The sequence below is a fragment of the Thamnophis elegans genome, chromosome 5, assembly GCF_009769535.1.
Source record: "Thamnophis elegans isolate rThaEle1 chromosome 5, rThaEle1.pri, whole genome shotgun sequence".
Taxonomy (NCBI): domain Eukaryota; kingdom Metazoa; phylum Chordata; class Lepidosauria; order Squamata; family Colubridae; genus Thamnophis; species Thamnophis elegans.
Genome location: NC_045545.1, coordinates 50295104 through 50316107, shown reverse-complemented (window position 1 = coordinate 50316107; position 21004 = coordinate 50295104). Strand labels below are relative to the sequence as shown.

The following is a 21004-nucleotide window of genomic DNA, read 5'->3' as shown; positions in this document are numbered from 1 at the left end:
CTGCAAACCAAATACTAAGCTAAAAATGAAGAAATAAAATAAAAGGAGCTACACTAACTCAAGGATTAGGGGTCCAGCTTGCTGCTCAAGGACTGGAGCCCCAGAAATACGTCCTATAGGGTGACTGAGTTTTTTGAAACTGAGCCTCTGAGGCAACCAAGAGGTGGAGCTACAATCAATTTTAAAACTCGGTTCCTTGGGCAGCAAGCTGAAGTTAACCCGTGCTTGGACACTCCAAGCAGCGCCTAGGAGAACAGAGCGTTTTTCGTGTTGAAGTGAGTACAACTATCTTTTGATGACAGCTGGAGGAAGTAGGGAGTAGGAGCTGCTCACTGTTCCACTATGGCATTTTCAGGCAAATGCTTGAAGTGATGGTTCCACAAAGTTGGTCCTTCTCTTCACTTGCCCTTCCTATTTAAAAAGATAGCAAAGAGCAAAGACACAGGAAATGTTCCTAAACCTTAAAGCAATGAGGAATGATAAGATTTAAAAGCATTTGGCATGAATGTGCAAAGGACTTAACTTTCATGCAGTATGTCATAACCTCATCAACCTTGAGCAGCAACAAAGACTCCAAGAAAGAGAGAAAAGGGCTGCTAAAGAGTTATTGCAAAACATTTTTCCAGTCAATACTACCACACTGGCATAACAACAGACAGTAGGCAGATGATGCTTTAAGACATTATAAATCTTTAGTGACAAAATAGCTACAGAAATGCTACATTCTGATAAAGAATCTTTCAACAATTTTGAGCTGACGTCTATCAGTCAGGAGGGCTCTGCATCCAGAAATCCCTAATATAGCATCCCAAGTGTCAGATTATCTTAAAAAAATCACAGGGAAGTTCAAGTTGGGGATTAACTGAAAAGCAATGACATGGTAGGTTCTGGGTCAGGGAACTGTCTCATTAAAAGCTCTCCATTTTTCATGAAGGCAGCAATAGCCTGTGTAGTGAAGATGGATAAAGGCCAAACTGAATTCCAATTTTTATTGAACAAATTGTCTGCATGGAGCTATCCAAGGTCCTGCAATCTTACAATGACCCTACATTCCACTTTCATGGCCAAATTGCCCTTGAGTGATGGTAAGATCCTGAACACAGCTGTAACATCCAAACTACTGTTTTAAAATGTGTACCTTACAATTTCTCCAACCTATTTTGAGCTAATGGGCATATCTGGAATGTTGAAACAATGTGCAAAATGGATTGCAGGGGGAAATGACTGCCAGGGGAGACATGATCAGTTATAAGCTAGCGGTCAAAATATTACATATCATCCTATCTATCACCACCTCATTTCACGGGATGCTCTATACTATCTTGTTTGGTTTATTTTGTTTTCTTTTCTGAATTAGTGAGCATACTTCCAAATAAAGCACTGGGTTACTGCCACCTGTTGTTTTTATTTTCTGAGTAAACATAGGGGACACTTTGGCACCAAAAGGAATTCTTGGGGAAAAGGTGATGTTGGATGCTGGCACTATGCTCTGCTGCATACAGCTTCCATGTGTGTGTGTGTGTGAGTGAGAGAGAGAGAGAGAGAGAGACAGAGAGAGAGAGAGACAGTGACAGAGACAGACAGACAGACAGACAGAGAGAAAAAGAGAGAGACACAGACAGAGAAATCAGGCATTGATTAGAAGATCAATGGAAGATCATGTCGGGGCCCCAGATACTATCCTGGGACATTCTGTGGAATCAATTCCTCTGTGCAATCATTCTCTTTTACTCATTGAGATTCCTGATTAAACTAAGGAGCTTTTTCTAGGCATTTAAGGCAAGAGGACCAGAGCAGCATGCCACTTCTTGTTATAATTCCTTCCTTCCTTCCTTCCTTCCTTCCTTCCTTCCTTCATTCATTCATTCATTCATTCATTTCCAGTAGAACCTAAATCGAGAGCATGTCAAATAAAATACAGTACAGTAACTAAAATAACAAGCAATAATTACAAGTCAGATTGTATCCATACACATTTTTCACTCTGTTTAACTTAACTTAAAAAAACAAACTAGGAATTGATTTTTTAAAAAATATTAAGAATTTAGAGCAGAGATTTAAAATAACCTTGAGAATGTTCCATACAGATCAGCATAGATGCATGTTCATCAAAATGGCATTAGCAACGTTGCCTTTGCATTGTGCTTTTGAATAAGATCAGTTGTTTTCATATATTTTGTTGAGATGTTGTACTATATGAGCAAGGAGACTCAGCAACATTAGATGTATTTATTTATTGTTTATTTATTTATCAAATTTAGAAACCACCCATCTCTCTCGTAGGGACTCTGAGCAGGGTACAAATAAAACATTAAAACATAAAAACTGAATATATAAAATTTTAAAAGGCAAAGATAGTTAAAATTCAACATTGGAAAGTAATTAAAAGGGGGGGAGGACCTTCAGGGAGCAAACCAGCTCCAATTGCTATGTGCTGCTCTCTAAGCCCCAAGCAAGACAATAGAACCACGTTTTTATTTGGATTACTTAGATTCCTTTCCATTGCATGCCCCTCTTTTACTTGTTTATAATTCTGTTCAAGGCAAATCAATATTCGGCATTATCCAAACTTACTTGGTTAAAACATCTATCAGCAAATATGGGCTGATTCCAAAACTTAGCTGAGCCTCTTGCTAAACGACTACTTTAATTCCCACTCCCAGAAAGGATTTTGTAACCTGATTGCAACAACACTTCCTCTTTATGAAACAGCCGACATAAGCAGCTACCTAAATTTGACAAATAAATAAACAAACAAATATATATGAAATCATTGGAAAGACCGTAATTAACAGTGTTCTTTGCTCTAACTCATAATTGCAGCTGTGCTAATCCCAGTGCCTTCTGAGTAAAAAACGTGTTGATTATGGGTCATGCTTAATAAAGGTAAAGGTTCCCCTCGAACATATGTGCTAGTTGTTCCCAGCTCTAGGGGGCAGTGCTCATCTCCATTTCAAGGTCAAAGAGCCATCTCCATGGTCATGTGGCCAGCATGATTAAACGCAGAAGGCGCACAGAATGCTATTACCTTCCCACCAAAGTGGTCCCTATTTTTCTACTTGCATTTTTACATGCTTTCGAACTGCTAGGTTGGCAGGAGCTGGGACAAATAACGGGAGCTCACTGTTACGTGGCGCTAGGGATTCGAACTGCTGAACTTTTCGATCGACAAGCTCAGTGTCTTAACCACTGAGCCACTGCGTTCCCAATTACTTTTAATTAATTAATTAATTATTAAAGTAACTAATTAGTTACTTTCAAATATTCATTTCTCTCTCTCTTTCTTTTTAGTGATGTGTCTGGTTTTTCTAAAAACACATAGTTTCAATGTTTTGGCTACTTTGCTAAGGCTTCTGCACAGAACAGGTGGACAGAAAACTCATTATAGTGGTATACAATCCCATCACATTTCATGTCTTCTGCAGATTATGGCTAAACTTTGTACAGTAATATTCATCCCAGGGCGGACAACAAGCAAGCGTAAAGCTTGAGGCATTTGCTGATTGATAGGTAGTCCTCGATTTATAACTGTTCATTAAATGCTGGTTGAAAGCTATGACAGCCTCAGAAAAAGTGATTTATAACCTTTCACATTTACGACATTTGTACCACCCTCACGGCCACATGATCGCAGTCTGGATGCTTGGCAGCTCAGATTTACAACTGTTGCAGTCACACGATTGCCAATTTCTAGCAAAAAAACCCACTTCCACCCATTGGGGAATTGATTAATGTCTATGTGATTCAAATTGTCATTAAAAATAGGTTCAACTTGACTAATGACCACAATGACGTACATTAGAAATTCCAATCCTGATTTGTGGCCACAAGTCAAGAACTACCTGTAATGCCAATCTAGCAAAAGGAGTTGGTTGTTTGTTCATTGTTATTCTTTGTCAGTTGCAGTGTTGTATTTCAGAGCAGAAGCATGATCCCCGATGGAGAAGATCTGAGACTCTGATGAGCGGGGATCGTCATGGCCAGAATGTCCTTGACCCAGTGTCAACTTCTACTACTGCAGCTCTACTCAAAGAAGTTGGGTCTTACAACTATTATTTTGCCTTCATCACTACATGATTAGACCATTACAATATATTACTCCTTCTGAGGTTGGCTTGGATGGCCAGGTACACTCAGGTACAAAATACAATTATTCATTAGCTCTGGCGCAAACACCAGCTAAAGGAGAGAGGGTAATAAAAAGGTCTTCCAAAATGGAGAGAAATGGAAGAAAATGGCAAAGCTCAAACCATTGAAGATTTTATCTGCTGACTCCCAAGGAAATGCAGTTAGTCCGGCAAGATTTTTGTAAAATAGCAGCTCAACAATAAAGAAACTGTTTGGCTATTCATGGAGTTGTTATGGTTCCTTGTGCCTGAGCCTGGGATTACTCATTAATAATATATGACAGTGATAGCAAATCTTTTAGGCACAGAGTGTCCAAACCGGAAGGAACACATGCGCCAGAAACCTGATGACCAGCTGGCAGGCATGAATGCACAAATCAGAAACCCAATGACCAGCTGGGGCAACAACGTGTGCACCCATAGAGAGGGCTCTGTGTGCCACCTCTGGCAGGTGTGCCACAGGTTCACCATCATGGATATATAATATATGGTTGCTATTAGGTTTCCAGGTACAATTCAAAGTACAGGTTTGGCATGATTGCCTTCTCCAGCAGGATTCAACAAATCCAATAAGTTCATTTTGGGAAAATCTCTGGGTGATACCCCACTTTTGGGAGGTAAGTGTGGAAAACAATGCTAGGAATGATATTTTTTATATATAGCTCTGTATTGTGGAAGAGCTCTTTCTTAGCATTTAATTGGCACATTATATTCCTATGTTGCTCTTTAATGTGAGGGTTATCCATGGTTACGCTTCAATCCCTGATTCAGAAAAAGAACAGTTGACAAGTTTTATGCTCAAGTTCAATCCAAAACAGATAAAAAACATGCAGACAAGTTGTGCTGCTTGCAATGGGGGACTGGAATGCCAACATTAGAAACAGTAATGAGGAAAACATAGTTGATTTGTATGATCTAGAAAACTGAAATATAGCAAGAGAATAATTTATCATAGGATTCTGCCAATTCATTATTTCCTTATTGATAATATGGTTGTCAAATATAAGTAGCCTTCAGTTAATGACCACTCATTCAGCCACTGTTTAAAGTTACAACAACAATGAACAAGTGCTAGTTATGACTGATCCTCAAAGTTCTGGCTGTCCCAATACTGCCACAGTCACGTGATAGTGATCTGGGTAGTTGGCAACCAAAAGTTGTAGCATCCCATGGTCATGGGATTGTGATTTGTGACTATCTCTGCTGACTTCCCACAAACAAAGAGAAGCTGGCAGAAAGTCGCAAATGGCTCATCCTTCCCTCATCTGCACATTCCCCCCCCACAGCTCCTCTGAACTTGTGCTGTGCCTCACTGACCACCCACACACCTTCCCTGTCCACTAATGTACTTTCACTTAACAAAATTTCCAAGCAACCAGAAATTCTATTTTTCAAATTTCCAAATCAGGCAAAACCATATTAAACAAATATCAATCAAAACTTTTACAGGCCTCCTTTAGTATTGTGTGAAACTTTGAAATACAGGTTGTGGCTACACTCTACAGGCATCTACAGGATAGAACTAGTGCACAGCTTCTCAACCAGCTTCCTTTAACCCATTTTTCCGCCTCTTATTACAGACAAACTGCATTAATCAATAGATTTGCCTTTCACTGAAAAAGTTCTTTTTCTCAAATCAATGACAAGAGAAGAGGGAAGGGGATAATCCAGACTTGGACATAGGTGAAAGGTGAAAGAAAAGTCACAAGTGAAAGGATTACCTATTCCAGAATGAATTTAAAATCAGACATATTGCTGGAAGGCAAAAATCACAACATTCCACTTTACTTACATGCTATGAAATCACTGGAAAGGCAATTATGTTTGGAATGATCAGTGATAAAAGGTAATAAGATCATACACACAAAAATCCCCATGGTGGCTAGATACAAATCAGAGTATAAAACAATTGAAAGAAACCATACAATGGAAAATGTAGAGAGAGAGGATTCATAGAATCGCTGAGAATTGGACACAAACCCTAATTTGTACCCAATGCTCATTGTGAATAAGGAGTGTTAAAAAATGCTAATTCTGAATTTCAGAGAAAATCTCTCCACATATTTGATTGTGCTAAGGCAGCTATGGCGAACCTTTTTTGGCTCCCATGCCATAAGTGAGGGTAGCCCAGGGGGGGTCGTGTGTGAGCATGCCACACCCATAATGCAATGCACAAACCTCCCAGTGCGCATGTGCGCACTACAGGCGCTCCCCCATTTTTTGCATTCTTTTTTCACCCTCCCCTGGCTCCAGAGGCTTTATAGGAGCCTGGGGAGGGCAAAAACAGCCTCTCCCGCCCCCCCCCCCGAAGCCCTCCGGAGGCTTCAGGGACCTTCGGGAGGCTTCCCTGAAGCCTCCGGAGCAGTCAAAATAACCATCTGAGCAAACAGGAAGTCAGTTCCTGAACTTCCGGTTTGTCCAGAGGGCCGGTTTTTTGCTCTCTAGAGGCTTCAGGGAAGCTCATGAAGCCTCCGGAGGGCCTCCGGGGGGGGAGGCTCTTTTTGCCCTCCCCAGGCTCCTATAAAGACTCTGGAGCCTGGGGAGGGCGAAAAATGGCTTTAAAAAAGGGTGAACTCAGCTGACCAGCACGCACATGCACGCTGGCCAGCTGGCAGGGCAGTGCCTCGCATGCCCTGACAAATGGCTCTGTGTGCCACCTGTGGCATGCGTGCCATAGGTTCGCCATCACTGTGCTAAGGGCAAGGTAGAAGAATCTAATTCTATTACTTCAGGCTGATGGTAGATAAGCATTCTGGTCACTTTCCTGATCTTTAGCATACTGGACTTGTTCTCTAGGCTGAATGAAGAATTATATCTGGCTTTTGTGTAGCACAGAACCAGGCTCTAAAACTGGTGCCAGCATGAATCGAGGCGGAATATTTAATACAAGGGAATGCCAACAACTTTTCTTCCCAATGACCAGGATGCTTCGAGACACTGCTAAGTCCAGAACAATCCTCTGGCTTCAACCCAGAAATTTGCCACAAATGTTAAAATGTGACAAGTTGCTGGTTTTTTTGAAGAACAAACGGTAGGATTCCAAAGTTCTGTAAGTCAAAGGGAAGAAGTACCACTTTATTGTCAGGATAAAAGACACTCTTCAGAAATCTTCAATAGATTTAGTCCCTATAAACTGTTTTTACTGCCCCTTCGCAAATGTTTCAGTGCCACTTTGATAAGGATTTCAAAGAGCTGGATTTAGAATTGTCCACAGGAGTAAAAATAGTCAAGACCATCTCTGCAATGGGGCAACCAAGTTCCTGACATTTTATGCGTGTTGCATGTTCAATGGACATTAAAAAAAAGACTGGACTTCAATCACATGGTCATGGTCCCCATTTTGACTTTTTGACTCTCTGCCTCTAGGATACCCCTGCTTGGATTCTAAGTAGGGGAATGAGGAATCCATACTGTAATAAAAACATCACAAACTGCCAACAGGGACATTGTGCAGTTTAGCCATCTATCCTTTCCCAAACAAAGTTCTATAACTGTGAAACAAAATCAACAATAACCAGCATTATAAATTTATCACAAAGTTGAAAAGAAGGAAATTATGAGAAGAATTTTAACTAATGTGGTTGGTGTAAGGAAAAATAGGATCATATCGAATGCAGAACAAAGAACTCCTTGAAGGAAGATTAGGGTATAAATATGCCAGAAAGCAGAATAATTGTTGAGGGACAGCCACATGCAGAATTCATGCCTTAGCATTTCCAATCAATGGGAACAGTTAATAACAGGGAACAGGGAAGACTTTTACATGAGGACCTGAACAGCTACTTCCACTCTAATAAATCAGACATTTCCCCATTATTATTTTTTTGCAAACCACTAACTATGTCATCACTTTGGCCACCAAATGAGAAGGAAGGACTCACCTTTTTAACTAAGGAGCTTAGGAGTCAACAGATTCGATACAGATGGGAGGCCCCTGCCGGTATCACGGTTACATTTGAGAATCAAAGATTTCGTCTTAACTCTGTTTCGGAGGCTCAAGATTTCTATTGCAGGATTCTGAAGGCGGGACTCCCTGACTCGCTTGGAAGAGAGGAGAGACAAGCGGAAGGAGAAGGCAAACGGCAGGCCATGTGGTTACAAGATGGAGGGGGTAGCCTTCCCTCTCTCGGAGAAGCAGAAAAACGGAGATTGAGAATTTAGACATTTCAAAATATTTGTCAAAGTTGAGGACTGAATGGGGGTTTGAGACCTCTCTCCGGTAGAAAAAGCGGACTATTTCTTATTAGAAGGGAAAGCTGGGTAAAACTACTTTGAGCTAGATTTTAAATTAACGTTAGCATAAATTTGATAGTGGTAAACATCTGACAAGCAAGGGATGAGGGTAAAATATATGTGGAATGATTTACGTTGTTTAAAGCTTATTAGAACAGAAAGTCGGTTGGGATTATCTTAAGATAAGTGTAAAAAGAATGCGGAATGACTTATGTTGTTTAAACTTTGTTAGAAGGACTACTTTAAAACAGAAGGTTAACTGACTCTTGCTGAAAGTATTATTTGAATATGTGGAATGATCCATGCTATTTAACTTTTATTAGAAGGGAAAGTTGGTTGAAATTGCTTTGAGTTAGATTTTAAATAAATGCTAGTATAAATTTGATAGTGGTAAATATCAGATAAGTAAGGGATGAGGGTAAAATGCATGTGGAATGAACTACGTTATTTAAATCCTATTAGAAGAGAAAGTCGGTTGGAATTATCTTAAGATAGAAATTGATTTCTGTGTAAAGTAATATTTGATCTACGCTGCTTAATTTTACTAAGAAGGGGAAGCTTGGCTAGATCATTTTGAATTACTGTTTGAAAAGGAGGTTAAGAAAGATCATTTACGCTGTTTAAATTTTACTAGAAGGGAAAGTTTGACTACTCTTCTGTAAAGTCATATTTGAATATGTGGCATGAATCACGTTGCTTAAATTTTATCGGAAGGGATTATGAGGTTTAGGAAGAGGAACGGGAGAGTCTACAGAAGGTTGGGGTAAATAGCAAAGAAGTAAGAGACGAGAATAAAATATAGATAGAATGATTTATACTATCTAAGCATAGATAAAGATGGGGGGCTGAGATCAACATAAAGAGTGGTTTCTTTTTTTTTCTTTTCTTTTCTTTTCTCTTTTCTTTTCTCTCTTCTTTTTTTTTCTGGTTTTCCTTCTTTTGACATATTACTTTTATTTTTTAATCCATATGTATACAAGATATTTTAGACAGAAGGTAGTGCCAGGTGTGGGCCCTGGGAAGTCGGGAGGATTAGGGATGGGGATTTGTGGGGGTGGGGGGGTGGGGGGTGTTAATATAGTCTTAATAAGAACAAGAATGTATTTATATATGGTGGTTCTTTTTTTTTTCTTTTTTTTTTCTTTTTTCCTTTTTTCCTTGGTTCATTTTCAGATCAAACAACACTCGAATAAAGGCATACACCAAGGAGGGAGGTAGAGGGACAGAAGAGGGAGAAGTAAGGAAGGAGTAAGGGGAATGTAAGGAGGGTGTCTGGGGAGTAAGGGGAGAAGGAAGGTTTGAGGGGAAAGGGAAGTAGGAGGGGAGTGTTAGAGGGAGAAAGGAAAGTTGGAGGGGCTAGATGGGGTGTATGGAGGATGGAAGGGTTAGGTGGGGTTGTGAATGATGAGTTGTGTTTCCTTTTTATTTGTTCGTTTTGTTCCCCCCCCCCTTTTTTTTCTTTTCTTTTCTTATAGTAAATACCCTGTATATAAGTGACTGCAAATGGAATGTGAAAAATGAATAAAATATATTTAAAAAAAAAAAAAAGAGAAGGAAGGACTCACTGGAGAAGAGCCTAATGCTGGGAAAGATTGAGGGCAAAAGAAGAAGGAGATGACAGAGAATGAGGTGGCAGGATGGAGTCACCGAAGCAGTAGGCGTGAACTTAAATGGACTCCAGAGGATGATAGAGGACAGGAAGGCCTGGAGGAACATTGTCCATGGGGTCACAATGGGTCAGAAACGACTTCGCAACTAAAAACAAAACTATGTCATCAACAAATGCTATTACATTAATCTCCACTAACATCCGGTCGCAGGTACATAGTCCATGAGATACATATTTACTCATGAGATATATGACTGTCCGAGGTGGCATTCGTGGAACCCCAACATCACATATAGCAATATAAAAAGATTTGGCCTGATCACCAAGTATCACAGAATTTTAGTTCTGCCTGAAATCTTGAAAGTAAAGAAGGCTAAATCTTGAAAGTTTTAGTAATCTTCAGAGATCATGTCATTTAAATAAATAAATAATATAAAATTGACAGACAATGGATCACTTGCAGTTCCTTCAGGGACTACGGGTAGCTCCCTAAAGACTGAGAAATAAACAACTATGGGTTAGATAAACAGGATCTCAGCAGAAGCTGACAATTATCTACCTAATAGGTGATTTCCCTAGCACATTCTTAAGAGGTATAGCACACCTCTTTATAATAAAGGTGGGGTACAAATAAAATAAATAAATAAATTATACACCTGAAATATATTTTGTAAGCCATCAAATTTTATCTTCATTCCATGGGAAAACCAGAACTACCAGTAGTCTATCTTCTACTTCAGGCTCTGCAGTAGAGTACCTACCACACGTTAGTATAGATGGTCCTTGATTTACATCTGGTTGCTTAACACAATGAAGTAAAAAAAAGTTACTTACAACCCATCCTCGAAGTTATGACAGCCATGCCATCTCTTTGGTCACATGATTGTATTTCGGGCACTTGGCAGCTGGTTCCCATTTATGATTAGTTACAGCATCTCATGGTCAAATGACTGCGTTTTGTGGCTCTTTTCCCACTTTCCAGTAAAAATGCAAAATTAGATCATCTGAATTCGAACTTACAGCTATGTCATTTGCTTAATAATACAGTGACTTAATAATCATAAAAATTATTGTAAATTATTGGACTACCTGTAGAATGTAAGAATGTTTCATGTTCACATTTTGGGGTTATGTTTGCAAGGAAAAGTAGGTCAGCACATTTATAGTTTTATAAAAATTACAGTTTTTCCAGTGTAAAACCACTACCAGTTCTACAAATGAAACTTTTTTTAGTCATTTGCTATTGTTATTTTAAATGAAGGAATCATATAACATCACAGATTTGTGTGCCAGAAAAGCACTTTCAATATTGAGCTTGCAGGTAATACATTTGGTGTGTGGGGGGGGGAAATATCTTTTTTTATGGAGGACTACATAGATGGTGTTTGAATGAAGACAGATCAGGCTTTTAGAATTATACTTTTCTCTTGCAATCTCCGCCTGTTCCCACATAAAATTAAACAGGAAGCAAAAACTGCTTCTGATCTGGGTACTAAAATCTACTGGCAAACTTGACAGATCAACTCTCCGTGAGCCTTTGTTCCAGGAGGCCATTTTCAGACCACACAAACCTCTGCAACACTGCAGAATCTCCTGAGGTTGAGAGAAGCTCAGCATGTAATGAAGTCTAATCTGGAGAGTTATGGGTAGCTCTTCCTGAATGCTAAACCTTGCAATAGGCAATGCGCCAGAATCGGAACACTTTGAAAAAACCACCCTATCTTCTAAATTCTCAGTGATGCAAAAAAAAAAAAAAGATTTGGGGTGAAAAGGGGGAGCTACAAACAGTGGCAGTCACAATCAATGATCAGCTACTGAGCCAAGCTAACATCTGTGGACATTCTCCTAACAAAGAATACTGTTAATGAGATTCCCAAAGGATAGCTCATCCAGAACAATGCAGCTTCTATCTTCATATTGTCCTCCCTACTTTGTGATTGGTTATTGCTCAAAACTGAAGGGCAGGGGGAGCGAAAAACACAAAAGATATGATCAACAGTGAAAGCATAGGCTGACATTAAACAGTAAAGCTGAAATGTTTAAGCAAAGCAGATTTTCTTTTGCTATCACCAACTCTATGGTATCAGTTACTTCAACTTCTGCTCAAAAGCTGTAGCGAGTGATTGAGTCAAGCCAACATTTAAAGTGTGAATAACATAAGTTTAAAATTATCAAATACTTTGATTTTTAATTGGTAGACTTATACCAACTTCATAGATTTCTACTTGTGGCACAATAAGATTTCTACCTTCTGCAGTCCTGAAATTATAATCATAATCAATTATAATCATATACATACATGTGGCTCTGGGCTACATGGCCATAGCTCAGAAAGACCAACATGTATGTATGTATGTATGTATGTATGTATGTATGTATGTATGTTGTATTATTTTTGTCCCACAGTTCCTCCATTATATTCAAGATGACATATTTAGTTCTCCTCTTGTATTTTGTCCTTCAGGCATGCTTATTCTTGCAACACACTTCTGTAATAGTCCAAGCAATGAAAAACAGATTAGCTCCTGATTTGTTTAAAAAAAAGTGAGAATATGCAATGGCGTGTAAAAATAACCTCGAGAGACAGGACAGAGATACAGTGAAGGGAACAGTCAGGTAGCCTACAACAGGACTGGGTGTGGGATAAGGGGCTCAGAAGAGAACCTTTCTGGGGGGGGGGAATACTTTCAGATTCCAAAGTTTTTCTTAATGTAAGGTAGTAATAACATAGAATCATCTCTTTGAGTTGTGTTTCCTATCAGATCTACCTTGTAAGGTTGACAGAATTGGAGTATATTTTTAGTGCTTTATGGTAATGCTTTACTATGAAATATGGAAACATTACTGTAGTCCCCACTGTGCTGCAACACTTTACAAATACAGCTAGTCCTCGACTTATGACCACAATTTAGCTTAAAATTTCTGTTAAGTGAGAACTTGTTAAGAGAATTTTGTCCCTTTTTATGACATTTCTGGCCACAGTTGTTAAGTGAATCACTACAGTTGATAAGCTAGTAACCTGGTTGTTAAGTGGATCTGCCTTCCCCATTGACTTTATTTATCAGAAGGGCACAAAAGGTGATCACATGACCCCAGGACACTGCAACTGTCATAAGTATAAACCAGTTGTCAAGCATCTGAATTTTGATCACATGATCATGGGATGATGCAAATGTTGTAACTGTGAAAAATGGTCATAAGTCACTTTTTTCAGTGCCATTGTCATGAAATGAACTGGTGCAAGTTGAGGACTACCTGTAGCTCCTAGATTCTTCTAATATTCTTTGTACTCAGAATATGATTAAATAAATAATACAATAATTATTATTCTGAAATAGTAAACAATTCAAATGAACATATAAAATTAAGGAGGTACCTTTCTATTAATAGTAGGAATGGTTTGTTTAATAATCATTTGTATCAAGCAGGGCATTTAATTCTTGTATATCCTTATTAAAACAAAAGGTAGCAGAAGCATCTTATTCTTTCCTTCTGAGATAGTAAAGAAAGGATATTGTTTCTTCTAAAACGATACCTCTACAGAAAATGGGCACACAAATTAGTGAAGAAATAATGCCTGTTTGTTAAAACTGGAGAATCCAAACAAGAGTCCTCAGTGCACATTACTTTCCCAGCATGTAAAAATCTAAAGCTAAGGTTTAATTCATGGGGGTCAAACTCGCCATCTCACGTTGCTGTCATGTGATCTTTTTCCTATTTGTGGAGTTGGCATGGGCGTGGCCTGTACATGACGCATCAGGCCCGTGGGCCACCAGATTGACATCCATGGTTAGAGGGATGTCTGTTTCACTTAGCTGGGCATAGCTGCAAGAGGAAGCAATTAGGCAACATGTTTCAGCTGATTTTCTCATTCAAATTAAGCTACAATTTCAAAGAGCTGAGTTATCATTTCATGCAAACTGGACGCTATATTCTCCTCAAATGCTTTCTTTAAAAAAAAAGATTAACATAATTATAGCAGACACAATGAACTATATTTTTAGATTAGGTGCTAACTCTAATTCAATCAATTAAAGCATGTGAAAAGAGCAAGAAGTTAATTTAGAGCCATATTTAATTTTCCTATCATAATTTTGCTACAAGGTAAAATATTTTACCTGGCATTCATAGATTAAATCAGAAACTTCAAACATACAGACTGTAAAATGATGTAGAAAAGAGAGAAAGAACAGATCAACTAAGTCCTATCTTGTTGCAACATGTACAACATACCGCCTACAAAACCATTCTGAGCTTACAAATCCCATCTTTCTATTGAAAATTATAGCTATGAATGCAGTTGTATTTTTTATGTTAACTATTGTCCTATAAATTCAGCCTTACAAGCTTTTAATCTCTTGGTCAAACTCTTACAATGAATAGGGTTCTAGAAATTTGCTGTGTAGGAGAAGTACAAGTCTAATGTCTGAAAAATTAATGAATGTTGAGTTGGAGTCTACATGAAAATGCTTCAAGCCACATTCACTAATTCCAACACAAAGAAAAGCTCTCATTCTTCCATCCTAAGTGGACAAATATCTAACATTATTTTCAGGGCAGATGTGCTAACAAATTAGGAGGTAATGGTCTCAAGTTATATAAATTGTAGGAACAGGTAATAATTCTGGATGGTTACAGAAATAGCAAAATATCTCCAAAAATCAGGGAAGATGTTTACTTTAAAAGATATGGGTCAGTGCAAGCAGATGACACATTGGCAGAATATATAATTAATTTCATATTTACTGTACCATGAGCAGATAAATTTCCTGGGACAGTGGATACATTTCAAACTATGACAGTATATTTGGATGTTGTCACAAAACAGCTGTCAAATACACAGTTCACAATAAGATTGTTACAGTCACAAAATATTATTTATTTAGACAACCTGATAAAATGGATTGCTGCTACTTAGTGCAATATGCTACCTACTACTACTAGAGAAAATTCTCTCTTCAGTTTTTTGAGGAAAGAAATAAAAAAGAAACCTGGCAATGTTATATATAAGTCTGTGGTATGTCCACCTGTGGAATACTATCTCCATTTCTAATTATTAAAAGAATGCTGCAGAAATACGAACCGTTTTTTTCAATGTTGCAAAAAAAGCAGTCAAATAGAGATGGGGCAGGAGTGATTCCATTATGACTATCCCAAAACTCCACATTAACTCCTTGGTCATTTTCATCCCCGTTTCTCCAAACTCATCAACAGTCTATGGAGATGGGCTTCAAAACACGAACTTCTGCAGATATACATACTAGAAAAGCAAGAGCCCTCTATAACTAAACAGGAAGAAAAATCTTTCTGATGACATTAAAAAACATCATGTGTGTCCCCACAGGAAGCATCTCTCAGACAATCACTACAGTTTTTCAATGTTGAGAAGAAGCATACCACAAAGAGCCTAGATATGTATTCTCATGCAGTTAAGATTATTTTTTTTATTTTGCAATAAACCACCTCCATTTGTGTTCCTCAACAGCTGGTGTTCAAAAGCAAATTCTCCCCAAATTTAGGGAGAGTACACATTGTGACTAGTAGCCATTGATAGCCTTATGTATGGTGAATAACCCCATTTTAGGGTTGCTGTACAGGTCTCATAAAAACAGTAAAAGCATATAAGTAAGAAACAGAAAGACACCATGAGATATGTATATGTTACATGTATTGCACACTGCAATTTCTTGTTTTTTAAAGAAATATTATTTGATGATAGAACTCAGCATCTGTTTATATTCTTTTGATTTTAAAAAGAAAAAGAGAAGCACTGGGGACTTTTAAGAGATTAATTGCAACTTGCCTAAAGAGCTCTATACTTAAATGCATGCTTCCTACAGATAATCCCCCTGAAAAAGTTAATTACAACTTGGATCTCTGATTTAACCTATTTTTTTATTCCTAGCATTTCCCAACAAGTACAGGGTCTGCTTTTATTTTCCAGATCAACCAAGTGTTGATCCAGTAGTTGTGACAGGAATTTGACCAAACGGCTTGTTGCCTGAGCCTGACATCGTGAGCTGAGCGAAAGTGACAGGCCCAAAGTCATCCATCTGACTTTCATGCCTAAAGCAGTTCTAGAACACACAGTCTCCGGTTTCTAATTCTATGAAACAAATTTTTTTTAAATATAGTTTCAATAGTGAATAAAAAACAGCAGATTAAAAATATTCCTGCTCATCTCATTGACTATTACAAATATTTAAATAGGTCTATATATTGCACACACTTCCTGAAGGAAGAAATCCCATTGCCTACAAAATAAAATAAAGATTGTTTGATCTGTTGGTAATAACTCTAGCAATGTTTACTACATTTTATATAAAATAAATCACAATGAATGTTCAAGCCATGTTTCTGAAGACACCGGACACAGGTCACTATTTCAACCGATGATTTAGGCCTCAGCATATGAAGGACAAAATATTTGGGAAAGCATACCACTAGGATATCCCCAATATAAGAAAGACAGATGTAAGCTAAAATAAATCAAGTCACATAATGTAGCGAGTTTGTACTTCTGGCTCAAAAATATCAAGTAAGTCTTCCAATTACAACATCTGAAATAGTTATACCTACTTTACAGCATTCAGATTAATGAATTGATATTGCTAGCTTGCTAACACAAGCATACACAATCATTCCTGTCACTATTCCATGAAGTAACAATGATGTAATGGGAACCATGGCTCAGAATTGGTGGTTTTAAAGCCTCACCCTTTCATGCCTTGCTTTAACTATACAAGACTAATAGACACGAACTGAAGACGGCCCTCAAAAAACACATTCAAGATTCTGCTCTCGGATCTGCCCAAGTGCCACATTCTGACAATCCTAGTCAAATCTAACTAGAAAAAGATGCAGCAAAAATCTCTGGAGAGAAGCACAACCTAATCGCAAACTCCAATGCAAGACCACATTTCTGTAGACATGTTAAAACAGCATTTTGCATCCGAAAAAGCACATTTGACATGTCATGTCCTTTGGGTGCAAAAGCTTGCAAGAATGCCTTGTAACTCCAAAGATCAGCAGTGTGGGAGTTCTCTGGAGTGCTAAACACTGGGGCAGCTGCACACTGCTTGCATTCTTTGGGCACTGTGGAAAATGGTCCAGAATGACCAAACAATTTTCCATTGGTTCAGCTGCTGCATTATGTAAGAGAATAATAAGGAAAGACAGCCACTTTATATCATTTAGATGCATCTCCTTAGCGCTGATTTCACAAGGTGTCATCCCATTTGCATCAAACCAGAGCTCTACTTGCCCTACTTTTCTTGCATGTATTTACATCTCATCTTCTCCCACACCTGACATTAGACCCCCACCCCCATCCCCAAATTTTACATGGAAGCATCACTTTTGGTATTATTGAAAAGTTATAATACAGGAGGAAAATGTTCTTTTTCTCTCCCCCCCCTCAAACAAAATAGAGTGTTAATGACTTCCATGTAACATTTTTCTCGCTCACCGCGGGAGGAAGAAACAAATACGAGTACTTCTGTCAAAGAAAGAGAACGAACAATGTTTGCAGCGCCGTTGCTCTGCATAGGAAGAACTTCTTAGATTGATCAAAGCCTGTTTCCATGCAACCATAACAACATTTGCGCTTTACATCCAGATTTTTTTTTCAACAAAACCTCACCCAGGCTTTAGGGGAGCAAAGAGGCAAAACAACATGGAAGATAACACTTTAATTTCTGCAACTGACATCTCTCTCCCCGACTGAAAAGCAAAGCAATGGAGCTTTACAAAACGACAGGATTCCATGGTGTTTCCACGAAATCCAAATAAATAAATAAATACAATCTTAATTCCCCCCCCCCTTTTTTCCCCTGAAGTGGTGTTTTATATATGAATATAAATCTTTTCCCCTCAGATCGCCTTCAACCCCACAAAATGCGCGCCCCGCCGGAGCAAAGCTAGCAGAAGCAAAGCTGGCCGCAAGTTCTTCTTGCCAAGCACGCCGCCTTCCTCGCCTTGGCAGGCGCCCTTCCCGCCCGCGCGTCAGAGGCTCTTTCGGGTGGCTGACTCTTTCTGGGGGTGTTTTTACTCACTTTCAGCTGAGATTTGGAGACTTTGCCGCTTTTCTCGGCGTCCAAAGCCGTGAAGGCGTACCAGATCGATTTTAAGAGCTCCGTCCGAAGCTCCATGATGCCTCCAGGGCAGGGCACCAGGCACAGAATCTGCTCGCTCAGCGGGGAGGAACCTCCCTCCAGCGGTCGCGAAAGTCCCGGCGAAGTGCTCAAACTGTTCATGGCAGCCGGCGGGGCCAGCTCTGGAGCTGTAGCGCCTCCCCCTGGTGGTTCAAGCCGCCTCGCTGGCCTCCTTCTCCCCTGTACAATTGGTTTGTTTTTCAGTCATCCTATGCCAGTGATGGGCAACCTTTTTGGCGTGGTGTGTCAAAAATCGGCAAAAAATTGAGCATAACTCGTGTTGTGTGTCACTTCGACAAAAACATAATTTTGCGCAATTTATAGTTTAAACTACAAAAATGTATAATTGCAATATATAATTGTATTTAATAAACCAAAAACAAATTATTTAACATACCTGCTTAGTAACTTCTTTGTTCATCAGTCGATTTCGTATGTTGCCCTTGATATTATTGAACTTGTTTGGGGTGCCGTGAACCAGGGCTGTGGAGTCGGCTGCTTCCAGCTCCACGTCCTCATCAACATGCCGTCCAGCCCGCCCCTGCTATGAATATTCCTAGTGACGCGAGGGCTGCTAATGGCGCTCACAGTTCCCGTTGGCACTCCGCTGTTCCCTGCTGTGGTGCGGTCGTAACCGACAGTCCCAGTACAGGAGTAGACTCTCTGTGCCGGCCTGACTGGAGAGAGGCGCGCACTGTTCTAATCACTGTTCCCGCGCTCCTCTCCTGCGGGTCCTCCCTCGCCGCACTGATGACGTGTGTGCGCACGGCACGCACGCCTTACCAGCAGCCCCTGCGCTCAGAAAGGGGCGGCGGCGATACAGTAAGTGAGTGTGGGCGGGGGAGATCACACGTCCCCCCCCCCCGTTCCTCCAGCACAGATTCTTTCCTCCTCGGCGGCCGTGCAGGAGCCGAGGATGAATTGCATGAAATACTGTGTGTGTCACCCCAAATGGCTACGCGTGTCAGCACTGACACGCGTGTCATAGGTTCGCCATCACTGTCCTATGCCATCCGTCCGGTAAACTCGCAACATTCGTTTTTCTCGCCGTGTACATGGATACACCGGAACTAAACTGTGTTCTCTGTGTCATATATATGAGTATATGCGTGTGTGTGTGTGTGTGTGTGTGTGCATGTGTGTGTGTTGTATATTGGCGGTGAGGCCCCTTTGACAGCCGTATGCAACAAAAGCTGTATATATGGCAATTAATGTACATTTAAAGTGACAACGAAGTTATTCTACGTCATCTGGAGATGTAATAAATACAAAGAGGAAGGGGGAAAAACCTTCTCATCTCATTAAACCCAAAGGAAGTCTCCAATGTGGGCAAGATTCTAGAACCCTTATGTCCCGGTTGTGTGAGTGCTTACTCTGGATTTAAACTCACTGATTTTAATATAGCAATAGCACTTAGGCTCATATTCTGCTTCACAGGGATTTACAGCCCTCTCTAAGCAGTTTACAGAGTCGGCATATTGCCCCCAACAATTTGGGTCCTCATTTTACTGACCTCAGAAGGATGGAAGACTGAGTCAACCTTGAGACCGTCAGAGTGAAACTCCCGGCAGTCAGCAGTAGCAGTTTGCATTCTAACCACTGCACCACCACAATATAACTTGTTGATTTAATCCAAGTTTGGAACTAAAATTAGGAGGTTTAACAAGACGCACATTTGAAGAAGTGTTTTGCCTGCTCTTGCTTATACAGCCACAATGGCACCATTCAAATAAAACTGAGAAACTGGCAGTCCCAAAAAGATACTGAAAATGGGGTGAGGGACAGAAAAAAACAAAACAAAAAAAACAAAAAACAAAACAAAACACTGTAGAGCAAAAAGGTGGGGAGGGATGGGAGGCAGACTAGATGGACTAAGCCTGCTCTGCAATGGGTCTTTAAGCAACAGCAGGAAGGAGGATAGAAAAGGACACAAATTAGTTTTCGGAGATAGGAATGAAGTATTACGGCAGCAACTGTAGTCAACACTTTGGAGAGAAATGTGTTTCCTGTTATTCATTCGTGTTACATTTGAAGTTTAGTGGTAGATTGCAGTTGTCTTTCTGTGAAAAATGCATACTGAATACCCATGTAGCCAATAAAAATACAATTTTAAAACAATATTTTAAACTTGCTTGCTACAAGTATTATTATTAAGACCACACTAAGATGCTGTTTATGGTACCAGGTTGTTTGGAAACGGCAAATGCAATCCTATACAGGTAGTCCTTGATTTACAACCATTTATTTAATGACCATTCAAAGTTACAACAGCAATGAAAAAAGTGATTTATGACCATTTTTCACACTTACGTTGCAGCGCTCACCCCCTTGGCCATGTGATCAAAATTCAGACATTTGGCAACTGGCATATATTGATAGCTGCAGTGTCCCAGGGTCATGTGGTCACCTTTTGTGATCTTCTGGCAAGAAAAAGTTAATGGAGTAGCCAGATTCACTTAACAACTATGTTACTAAGAACTGCAGTGATTCACTTAACAACTGTGGCAAGAAAGGTCATAAAATGGGTGCAAAATTCACTTCTGACTTGCTTAGCAACAGAACATTTGGGTTCAATTGTGGTCATAAGTTGAGGACTACCTGTATGATTACTCTAAAAGGTGGCTTATTGGCCTTGGATTATAATATAAAACTTTGCATTACATACTTAATTGGGAATGGGAGAACTTGCCCCAGCCAATTCACCATGGCCAACTCGTTGCTGCCAACTTATCAGGGCCAACTTGCTGTGGGATAATTCGCTGTGGGACAAGAGTTACACTAATATGAAAGGGACAATGTAACAATTCTACTTAATTATTTAAAATAAATATATTTTAATTTTTGCCATTCATATTTAATTCTGTCTCTCCTTTTGCATCCTT

General features: G+C 39.5%; 1 protein-coding gene across 1 annotated transcript in view; it reads right to left on the bottom strand.

The window, feature by feature from the left end:
• DEF6 (DEF6 guanine nucleotide exchange factor) overlaps positions 1-18137 on the bottom strand; it is a 65292-nt gene extending 47155 nt beyond the window's left edge. The window contains exon 1 of the mRNA XM_032217276.1: positions 18024-18137. Within this exon, the coding sequence (XP_032073167.1) occupies positions 18024-18119 (96 nt within the window). The 5' untranslated portion in view covers positions 18120-18137. The remainder of the gene's footprint in view (positions 1-18023) is intronic.
• Between the last annotated feature and the right edge of the window lie 2867 nt (positions 18138-21004).